This window comes from Grammomys surdaster, unplaced genomic scaffold (assembly GCF_004785775.1).
Source record: "Grammomys surdaster isolate TR1022 unplaced genomic scaffold, NIH_TR_1.0 348, whole genome shotgun sequence".
Classification (NCBI taxonomy): Eukaryota; Metazoa; Chordata; class Mammalia; order Rodentia; family Muridae; genus Grammomys; species Grammomys surdaster.
In genome coordinates, this window is record NW_021604767.1 from 1,171,686 (window position 1) to 1,182,695 (window position 11,010).

At 41.4% G+C, this 11,010-nt stretch overlaps 2 protein-coding genes across 2 annotated transcripts in view; one reads left to right on the top strand and one right to left on the bottom strand.

Moving 5' to 3' along the window:
- The window catches only part of Pex3 (peroxisomal biogenesis factor 3), a 32,615-nt gene extending 29,145 nt beyond the window's left edge, over positions 1-3,470 (bottom strand). The window contains exon 1 of the mRNA XM_028779249.1: positions 3,154-3,470. Coding sequence (XP_028635082.1) covers positions 3,154-3,226 — 73 coding nt within the window. The 5' untranslated portion in view covers positions 3,227-3,470. The remainder of the gene's footprint in view (positions 1-3,153) is intronic.
- An 83-nt stretch (positions 3,471-3,553) lies between these two features.
- Adat2 (adenosine deaminase tRNA specific 2) overlaps positions 3,554-11,010 on the top strand; it is a 17,648-nt gene continuing 10,191 nt past the window's right edge. The window contains exons 1-2 of the mRNA XM_028779229.1: positions 3,554-3,687; positions 7,559-7,663. Of these exons, the coding sequence (XP_028635062.1) occupies positions 3,592-3,687; positions 7,559-7,663 (201 nt within the window). The 5' untranslated portion in view covers positions 3,554-3,591. The remainder of the gene's footprint in view (positions 3,688-7,558; positions 7,664-11,010) is intronic.

Consider the following 11,010-nt stretch of genomic DNA (forward strand, 5'->3'; position numbering starts at 1 on the left):
TGATGACATCTCCATTTGAGTAGTGAGCCACTCCTGAACTCATCACCTGAAGAAATAGAATCTCAAAGAAGGAGTCTAGATTTTTTCTGAAGTACTTTAAATGGTTTTCATCCATAGCAAAGACTGAGAAGCAAGTGTACACAGAGCCTGCCCACATTACACACAATGGCATAGTAAGGAAGCCATTTCACACTGTGTATTACTTTATTTCCATGAATACTCTCCAGACTATAGCATGAGTTCCCCAAGTCAGAAATGGCGTCTTTCTCCTTGTGAATTCAGAGCCCAGTAGAGTTAGAATAGGCCTTATTATTGTTCAAATGTTAAGTCAGTAAATGACTTAAAAAAAATCTCTAAAGAGGTTAAAAATTGCAAGGCTTAAGATATAATTCAGTGTTCTGTGCTTTTATCAGCAAGATAGTAAGTATGAGTCCGGTTCTTCTGTTCTGTGATACTTTCTTGTTATGTGGTTTTCAAAGTATGGTCTGGGCATCCCTGGAGTCAGTTTAGGGATCTGTGAGGTCCACAATATTTGTGTCATACTGAAATGTTGTCAGTGGCACTCTACACTCTTTCCTGAGTGTTTAGTGGAGGGTTTTAATGGGTAGTATCACACATGACTGACTACAGAAGGGGTACGGATTTAGCTTTCTGCAGTTAAGCCAAACTAAAGACTTTTTTTGCAATTGTAAAATAATGCCATTCTTCTCACTAATTTCTGAAAATGTTTCATGTTAATACTTAGTAGGCTTATTATTGTCTTAAATGAGCTAATAGATACTTTAAAAATCACTTGGTTTTAACTTCAAATTCATGAGTAGATACAGAATTCAGGAGCCTGTGGAGGTCTCTTAATTTCTAATAGTATAAAGATTTCCCATCAAACAAGCTTGAGAACCACTGCTCTTCTCCAGCCTCAAATGGTCACACTGTGTAAATGAACATGCAGCAATTACTATCCACAATTCAGGGAAATAAGAATTCTGACTTCAGAAGCCACACAACTCAAAGCTCTGCCTTGCTGTGTTTTTCCAGCACTAAATATCTCACTCTTTGATCATGCAAAATAACACCTTACTCGGCACTACTCTTGTGACATCTGCCTCATTTTATACAACTTCATGTTGCTGTGTACTACTGGGCTCAGTATTCAGCTCTGTCATGGTCTATGAACAGTATTCCACTTATTTCTTCATTCTTAAAACATTAAAAAAATCCACTGAGGCAGGGTGGAAGAGTATGGAATGATAATATGCATTGGGATCTAACACACTTGGGGTTGAATTCTTATTTCCTTGTTAATAACTTGGCAAGTTTCTTAATGTCTAGGGACTCTAGTTTCTATGTTTGAAAAATGGCCTAATAGTAGCTATCTTGCTGTCATTTGCAGAGGTTGGAAAGAGCTTCGTATGAGGTTCAACATATAGTGGGTCTCTAATAAATGTGATTAAAAACATAAATTATACCTATTCAATCACACTGCCCACAGCAGTATAATCACTTAATAAATATTCCTTAAAATGTAGGAATTTCCTCATAATACGGAAAAATATGAACTCTACGAATAAAACTAGGTAAGTTCAACTATTTTAAGACTTTCTGTTTTGCTAAAAACCAACAGTGCTTTGATTATACTTCTGAATCTTTTTCCCTCCCTTTTGTTGTTGTATTGTTTTCTGTTTGTATGGGTTTTATCTTTTGAGACAGGGTCTCACTATGAAGTTCTAAGTGTTCTGGAACTCACTATGTAGAAAACACCTCCAACTCAGAGATCTGCTTGTCTCTGCCTCCAAGTGCTAGGATTAAGGGTGTGTGCCCCCATGCCCAGTTTTTTCCCTTCTCTTAATCTCCAATTATAAAACTCTCAATAGAGTTTCAAAAAAATATATTACTATATCCATATATCTTTAATTTCTCCTATGATTATTTCTGGTCTGTCATTAAGTGTTTCATAAACCATTAAGGTTAGGCTCTCCCCTCTGAAATTGCTAGAGACAATTTTCTTTCCTTAGGTAGAGCAAAAATTTTTCTTTATATGTCTTCCATGACACATACAACTTTATCTTTAGCATATTTATTCTATAATATCGGTACAATTTAAATATACCTTAGATATTAGAGACTGGAGGTAATATAAAACACATTGTATCTATAAAGTATTTCCTAAGGGTGATTATTAACTATTATCCATTTGTGCTATACCTCAGAGATATGCAGAACATGGTTATTGTCTTATCAATGACCTAATATTTTAAGTCATCTTATGAGATATATATATATATATATACACACACACACACACACACATATATTGATAGCATTTCTTCACACTCAAGTTTTTAAAATTCTTTTAAACTTCCTTTTTGTGTTGTTCAAAAGATTCCCTTTTTAAAATCCTATAATTATGAACTGAGGGTTCTTACCAAGACAAAGGGTTTAAAGTGGTTTGTGTGTGTGTGTGTGTGTGTTTTGCTCGTTCCCTGGAATCCAATGCAGTCAGCCTAGGCAAGTGCTCTACCACAAAGTTACAATTTCAGTATCAAGATTTTTATTGTATGTGTTTCTTTCCTCTCAGCCAGTGAATGCAACTATATCACCAAAATGGACAATGACCACAACCCTGACAGTCCTGATAACACTGCAGAATAACCCAGTCATAAGCATTGTGTTGATACATACTTTGTATTTTTAAATTGGAGAACAGAAATTATCTACTTTATATTTTACAGCAACATGCTGTTTTCAATTTACCTTTAAACACCACCTCAAAGAGCAGGCTTAAGCTATTGGTCCTAGAATATTTCGAAACTCGTGTGAAAGGTTGAAAGCAGAGTGCTGGAGTTGACAAACAGAATGAAGAAATCTAACAGAAAAGCAAAAGAAGAGAATTGGAAGGCAAATGTATCTATATGAAAATAGTGCTTTGAAAAGAAACTTCATTGGTTAGGCCCGTGAGGGGAAAAGGACGGGGGCAGAGTGAGGGGCAAAGGGCACAGAGAGGGGAGATAAAAGAATTTTAGAGGTTCTCCTTCGACAGTTGGGCCAATCTCTGACAAATCCCGGTCTAGTAACAGTGGGCCCTGCCTGTTTTATAAGTCACCTCTGTCACTCCTTCCTGCCAACGGCCCCTTCTATAAACAGGTTGTCACTCACCTCCAAGGACTGTGCCCAGGAAGATGCATTTCTTTTTATGACGTTTCAGAAAATTCCACATTGATCTCAGCATCTTCAGACCCCGGGTTGTGTGGGTTGCCTAGGGGAGAGGGGCTGGCTCACCGTGTCTTTCGTCAACCTGGGCCGGATCTACGGCAGAAGCGCGGTGGCGGCGCTAGGTGCTCTCCAGAAACCACAAACCTTTCTTTGCGCAGAGGCAGTCGCTTGAGCGGAGGAAGGGGGCGTGGACTACAGCGGAGCAGCAACGCTTTCGGTCCCCCAGCTGCCGCTTACTGATCCGGGACTGCTGGGTCCGTCCACAAATAGCTCCCGGGTGCCTCATCTTTTTCCGTCTTCCCGGAAGCAAGGGCCCCCGCCCTCCGCGTTCCGCTGTCCTCGGTCCTCTAGTTCCTTGGCTCGGCGTCTCTTCGTGGCGATATGGAGGAGAAAGTGGAGTCCACCACTGCTCCAGGCGTCTCGTGCGTTGTGTCGGTACAGGAGACCGAAAAGTGGATGGAGGAAGCAATGCGAATGGTGAGGAACCCTGCAGGTGGATGCTGAGAGTGCAAACTTTCTCCCGGCCGCATCCCTACCAGAGTAGTTGAGCAAATGTGCCTGGCGCGCTTTCTCATCACTATTATCTATCAACTCTCAAAATACCTGAAGTAACAGCTTGTTTTATTCTAGGGGACTTTTCTTTAGCTTTGTCTCATAGTAATTGGGGTTGAGGGAAAAATACAGAAACTGTTTGATTGATGTGTAGTATGTATTACAGGGAGCTTTAGTTCCCGCCTGGGGATATGTACCTACCTACCTGCCTATCTTCCTTTCCATGTGGACACATACTTTCAAACCCGTAAAGCCATGTTATTTTATGGTTTGCTCCCGACGCCCTTGAACATATATAATGGAAGGAAGCTGATGTTTCTGGTAGAGGGTCATATCAAAACGTGTCCCCGTACAATCATCACCGATGATGTATTTACTCTTTCTACAATACTTTTCTCTGCCCTTGTATTTCCTTCCCGCGATCCCTTTAAGGATTGCATTATGGAGGTTTCTGGTCGTATTTACATATTTTTTGAAGCTTATTACCCATATTGATGTGTGACAGGGATAGAAGTTTGTATGATATGTATGTGTACACGGACTTTCTGATGCTGGTTTTTCATTCTGTGAACATCATGAAATATACACCAATTTGTCGACTTGAAAAGGCCTTAAGACTGAGCTCAGCCTTTGATGTAGAGATATTATTTTTGCTTATTTGTTTACAAGATTAAAATATTTCAACTTTTCATACTTTTTTTGGTTTTTCAATCAACTTTTTATTCTAATGGTTACAGAAGTTCACATTCACAAGAAATTAATCTAGAACATTTAGCAAATTATATAAAAATTACTTAAAAGTCTTGACCTCAGAGATAGCCCGGGTGGCATTTTTTGAGCACTGTTCCTATATTTCTGTCCCTGTGAAAACAGAAACATGCCCCCCCCCATAATGGCATAATGCATTCTTTTTTTTTAGTTAACACTTTTTTTTTTTTTTTTGGTCATCTTTCTCAGAGCCTGGGGTAGGAAGAAGAGAGCCTTTGTTCTTCAGTTTTCAAGTTGAGAATTTGTTGATTTAAGGAAGATCAGGTTGCCATTTCAGTGGCAGAGCTTTGACCTTTTCCAAAGAAGGCCAGCTTCTTAAGTTCAAAGCCATCTACACAGTCAGGCCTATTTTGACCCAACTCTTTTGCATTTGTGACAAGGGGAAGGGACTGACTGGAAGAAGTGGGAGGGGCATTGGAGAGTCTGAGATAGGATGGAGTGATGTGGATTTTCAGCCTCAAGTTTTGGACTTGTCAGTAGAGGAAATGCATGCATATTTGTGCGTGTACCGGGAAGCAGTTCCTCTGAATCGACCCCCACAGACTGCGTTCTCCAAGCTTCACTTCCTCTCAACTGTCATTGCATTTGCCCAGCCACTCAGTACCAGCATCCTGGCCTACAAGTCACACCTTATCAATTATGTTGTATGTCTCTTTAACGTAGCCCTATCATTTCTAGTGAGATAAATTTGCTGGAAGAAAAGAGAGGAACCAGAGGAACTAAGTACCAAGAAGCCCAGTCCTCTGTTGACCTGGGAGCAGGGAAAGGCTGCCAATACAGCAGTGTTCTGCTGCACGTCTGGTGCACAGTGGATAAGGCTCCTGGCACTCCTGATCTCTTTCTTTCTACCTCTGTACTTTCTATTTGGTCCGGGAGTTTAAAAATAAGTTATTATTTGCACATTTGTGTGTGTGTGTGTGTGTGTGTGTGTGTGTGTACTCGAATACGTCTGAAGATTACAGGACATCTTTTGGGAGGAGCAGGATCTTTCTCCTTCCACTGTGGGTTCTGGGGATGGAACTCATCATCATGCTTTCACAGTGAATCCTGCCAAGCCATCTTACTGCCCCTGTCTTTTGTTTTCTTCTGCATGTTTGAAACTGCCCCTGTCATCTTATCCTGTGCTCCAGGATGCAAGCTTACTGAAAGCCTTGTCACATGTCTCTCCCTCTTATAAACTCCTCCCTCTTCTCTTGTCACTCAAACCAAAAACCTGATGAAGGGTCTAATCAGTGAAGTCGCACTGGTTACTAAAGAGGCTTTGGAGGGAGAATGATTCAGAGAACCCAGCACCTGACACTAATAGTTGCTCCAACTATTAATGAAATAATGAAGGAAGTCAAACTTTCATTCCAAATGTCTTAAATGGATAAGGTAATCTGACCTCTCTGTGCTTTGGTTCCCTTATCTACACAATGGAGCCCAGTATCTCTGTTGTCATGGTTTGAATATGCTTGGCCCACCTAGTGGCATTATTTGGAGATGTGGCCTTGTTGGAGTAGGTATGTCACTGTGGGCGTGGACTTTAAGACCCTCATCCTAGTTTCTTGGAAGCCAGTATTCTGCTAGCAGCCTTCAGATGAACATATAGATCTCTCATTTCCTTCTGCACTGTACCTGCCTGGATGCTGCCATGCTTCCACCGTGATGATAATGGACTGAACCTCTGAAAACCAGCCCTAATTAAGTGTTGTCCTTATAAGAGTTGCTTTGGTCATGGTGTCTGTTCACAGTAGTAAAGCCCTAAGAAGTTGGTACCAGGAACTGGGGTATCGCTGTGATAGGCCTGACCATGATTTTGTTTTGAAGAATATGGATTTGGGGGATATTGGATTTGGAAAGCAGTAAAATGCTTTAAATGAGGTTTAATGGGCTATCCTAGTAGGAATATGGAAGACTTTGTTGCTGAGGGAGATTTGAATTGTACAGACCGGGGCTGGAGGGATGGCTCAGTGGTTAAGAGCACTGACTGCTCTTCCAGAGGTCCTGAGTTCAATTCCCAGCAACCACATGGTGGCTCATAACCATCTGTAATGGGATCTGATGCCCTTTTCTGATGTGTCTGAAGAGAGCAATGGTGGTGTATTCATATATATAAAATAAATAAATAAATCTTTAAAAAAAAAAAAAAGAATTGTACAGACCTGGCCCAAGAGGTTTCAGAGGAGGAGAATTTCAGTATGTGGCTTTGAGACTGTTTTTGTAGTATTTTGGTGAAGAATGTGGCTGCTTTTTGTCTGAAAATTCTGCCTGAATCTAAGGTAAAGAGATTTATGGTAATTTCATTGACAAAAGAAGTCTCAGAAATGCCCAACAAAGACATTGTTCTCTGGATTAGTCTAATGAAGAGCATTTTGAACAAGCATAGCAATCTTAGAAAGGAAAGATACAAAATATGTGGTTGGAGTATTAAAGGGGCACCAGGAAATGAAGTGGAGCTGAATCCTGTGTTATAGGAGATAGAAGATTAAGGGAGTGGGACTTAGCCGGGCGGTGGTGGTGCACGCCTTTAATCCCAGCACTTGGGAGGCAGAGGCAGGGGGATTTCTGAGTTCGAGGCAAGCCTGGTCTACAGAGTGAGTTCCAGGACAGCCAGAGCTATACAGAGAAACCCTGTGTCAAAGCAACAACAACAACAACAAAAAGGGAGTGGGACTTTGGAGCAAGATCTTACCCAGCTAAGTTTAGGTCCAGGCATGGTGGTACACATCTTAAATCTCAGGAGATAAGCCAAGCAGATCTCTGAGTTCAAGGCCAGCCTGGGACAGAGCAAGTTCTAAGTGAAGAAAAGCTTAAATCCAGGCATGGTGGTACACACCTTTAATCCCAGGAGATAGGGCCATGCAGATCCTTTACACAGACACCCAGCAGAGAACACAGCACAGCATAGCCCAAAGACACCAGCTTCGAGCCCGGGAAAGCACAGCCATGTCTTTTTGCCTAGGTCATTATCCACACCTCGGTTCCCACTGCATCTGTTTTTATCCATAGCCTTCCGAGCACTGAACATCACCTCTCTGTGTTTCAGGCCAAAGAAGCACTAGAAAATATTGAAGTTCCTGTTGGCTGCCTTATGGTCTATAACAATGAAGTTGTGGGGAAGGGAAGAAATGAAGTGAATCAAACAAAAAACGTGAGTGGATCACTGAGAACACAGAAACATACTATGGCCACAGTGGGGCCAGCTGGCAAGATAAGACCCAATGTGTCCTGTGGCACAGTTCCCTGCCCTGCCCGCCACTGCTTAATGTGCGTGTGCGTGTGCGTGTGCGTGTGCGTGTGCGTGTGCGTGTGCGTGTGTGTGTGTGTGTGTGTCTACAGAGGTTGAGATCAAGATGCCTTTCTCCATCACTTTCCACTGTATTTTGAGACAGTATCTCTCTCTGCACCTGTAGCTCATCAGTTTAGCTTGATTAGCTGCCAGTGAACCCTAGGGATCCTGTTCTTTCCTGTCTTCTACACTGGGGTTGTCTGTGGGAATATATGGCTATGTCTGGCTGTTTACGTGGGTTCTGGGGAGTCTGAATTCGGGTTCTCATTCTTTCCCTGCAAGCACTTTACTTACTGAGCTATCTCTCCAGCTCTAGATCTTTTTTCTTCCTTCGTAAATGATTTTTATTTCTGACTGTAACAATACAATGATTTTTGTTGTGTTGATTTGTTTTAGGTATCGAATTTTCAGAAAAGTTAAATGATAGAAAATTATAGTAGACAATTTTTTATTTCTACATTTGTGATCTTAGCCAAAAGCTAAGAAATGGTTACATCTTTGAAATTTCATTATGTTTTCTTTTAACACTTGAGTGAAACAAAAGAAGGAATTTTGTTACATCAGAGTATCAGCCCAGAAGGAAGGAGTGCACCTTGTAACATTCAGCCTGAAAGTTCACCTTTGCAAAGCTGATCCATTTAACTTATAATGTGTTCCTTTTAGTTTCTTTAAGGATTTTTGTTTGTTTGTTTTGTTTTATTTTGTTTAAGGGGGGAGAAAAAGACCTTCAATATACAAATGGGAGGGAAGCATAAAAGGATTATGTTAGAGAAAACAATTTTTTGGATAGCCAATCAAATAAGGTCTCCAAGATGAGCTGTCCTCAACTACATGTGTTTCAGCTTTAATAATTTGGTGTTATTGTGATCAGATTGGAAAGTTCATGGTTTCAATGCTTCTTAACCATGGCGTCCCAGCAGTATGTCACAGTGGACACATTTGGGAAGTGGAAGTAGGTGAAAGTGCCATGCAGCCTTTTATGATTCCAAAGTACCAAATGGACTCAAGCATAATAGAACACCCATGCTGTTCTCGTGGACTTTGATCTAATGTGCTTTGGGAACATAGGACCATTTAGTGTCGGCACCCGGGCTCTGAGGCCTTTAAAGTTCATCCGTCTACAACCCTGAGGTTTAGCAAAACTCATGTCAAGAAGAAACCCAGATTAACAAGGCAGTTATGAGGACATAAAAACATTCAAGCTAGATAGATAACACACATGCTGTGTAGTTAGAGAATACGTTGATGCACAGCTAACACTTGTGTTTTAAATAGTTGCCACAGCACCTGTTGTACTCTGTGATTTGATGGAATGTGTTTAACATGAGAACTAATGACTGAGTCCCCAGTAACTTACATTTCTTAGACACTTTGGAGTTAAGTAGGTTTCTTCCACTGTCATGTGTCTTGCATAGAATTGCCCTTTGATTGCAAGGCCCTGGGCCCCAAGTGAGGAGACCAGAATTCTGCCCACACTGCTCTGTTCCATCCTCCTTCCCCAGTCTCCTCTCCCTGTGTATTTCCAATGCATGATATGACAGCTTACTGTGTTTCTTTAGCAAAGGCGATTCAGTTCAACTGGTATTTATTGAGAGCTGTTAAGAACTCCATCTCTCAGGAATCCTGTATTTGAGCTTTACAGGCTCTGGTTGGAGGAATCTTTAGTGTTGAGTTCTTTTGTATTGGTGCAGAGCCAGACAGTACCCTCTTCTGTAAAGTCCTTCTGTCCTGGGTTTCTGATTCTATAATCACCCAGGCTTCTTTCTGTCTGCTAACACCTATCATAGCATTGTGGGCCAGTGCCAGCGCATTTCTCACCACGCTCTAGGTCCCAGGAAAATGAGCACCTTTTTCTTCCCCTCACCCAGTGCTGTGCTCTCAGAGGACTGATTCTTATCACATATAAAATTTAGTTGGCTTATATAGAGCTAGGACCCAATATGAATTGCTGACAAATGCTATTGTCACTGATACTTTAAATTATTGCATAGAGAATCTGTGGTTTGCATTAAGCTATTTTTATTTTGAACTGTTTTGTTGGTTTTCTTTTTAAAATCAGTGTACAAAGTGATGCATTTCTTGGTGAGATTTTTCTACACACTCTTTGGTGGCCTTCTTCTCCCAGCCTGTGCTTTCAGACCCTTCCCTCTTCAGCTCTTCCCCTTCTGCTCTCTTGTCACATGTAGTCTGTTGCCCTCTTTCTGTTGTGTTATTGGTTGGTTGGTTTCTCTGTGTAGCCCAGGCTGTCCCAGAACTTACTCTGTAGACCAGTCTGGCCTCACGCTCAGAGATCTGCCTGCCTCTGCCTCCTGAGTGCTGGGATTAAAGGTGTGTGCCACCACCACCCAGCTATCTTTATTCTTTTTCCTCTTTCCCAACTTACACTTCCTTAATAACTCTTAATATTTTGAAATTTTTTTTTTTTTTTAAAGATTTATTTATTTATTATTTGTAAGTACACTGTCGCTGTCTTCAGACACCCATATGAGGGCATCAGATCTCATTGCAGATGGTTGTGAGCCACCATGTGGTTGCTGGGATTTGAACTCATGACCTCTAGAAGAGCAGTCAGTGCTCTTAACCGCTGAGCCATCTCACCAGCCCCCTTAATAACTCTTATTTCCCTCTCATAGTTCTATGATTTGTACCCCTGCATGTATACACATATGAAATGTACACATATGAAAATTTAAATCTCAGTTCCACCTTTGAGATAAAATATGGCAGTATCTGTTGTTCTAAGTCTGGGATACTTTGAATGAGATAAAACTTTTGAGGTTGGGGAAATGGGTAAGTAAGATTGTTTGCTGTGCAAGCACAAGGTATCTGAATTTCAATCCCCCGCACCCCAAAACTAGGTGTGGCCATGAGGGGCCTGTAACTGCAGAGCTGTGGGAAGGCTAGACTGGAGGGTATCTAAGATTGCTGCAAGTTGTGCCCCCTGGTTCCGTGAGAGACTCTATTTTAAAGGAATGAGGCAGAAAGTGATGAGTCGGGCACCTGACATCCTCCCCTAACCTCTGTATGCATGCAGATGGGTGCACATATCTTCACATCCGTGTGTGCAAGTACTTTGTGATGGTTTGTATAAAAATGGCCCTGATAGGGTCATATATTTGAATGCTTGGTTCCTGGTTGGTAAACTATTTAGGAAAGATTAGGAGGTGTGGCCTCATTGGAGGAGGTGTGGCCTCATTGGAGGAGGTGTG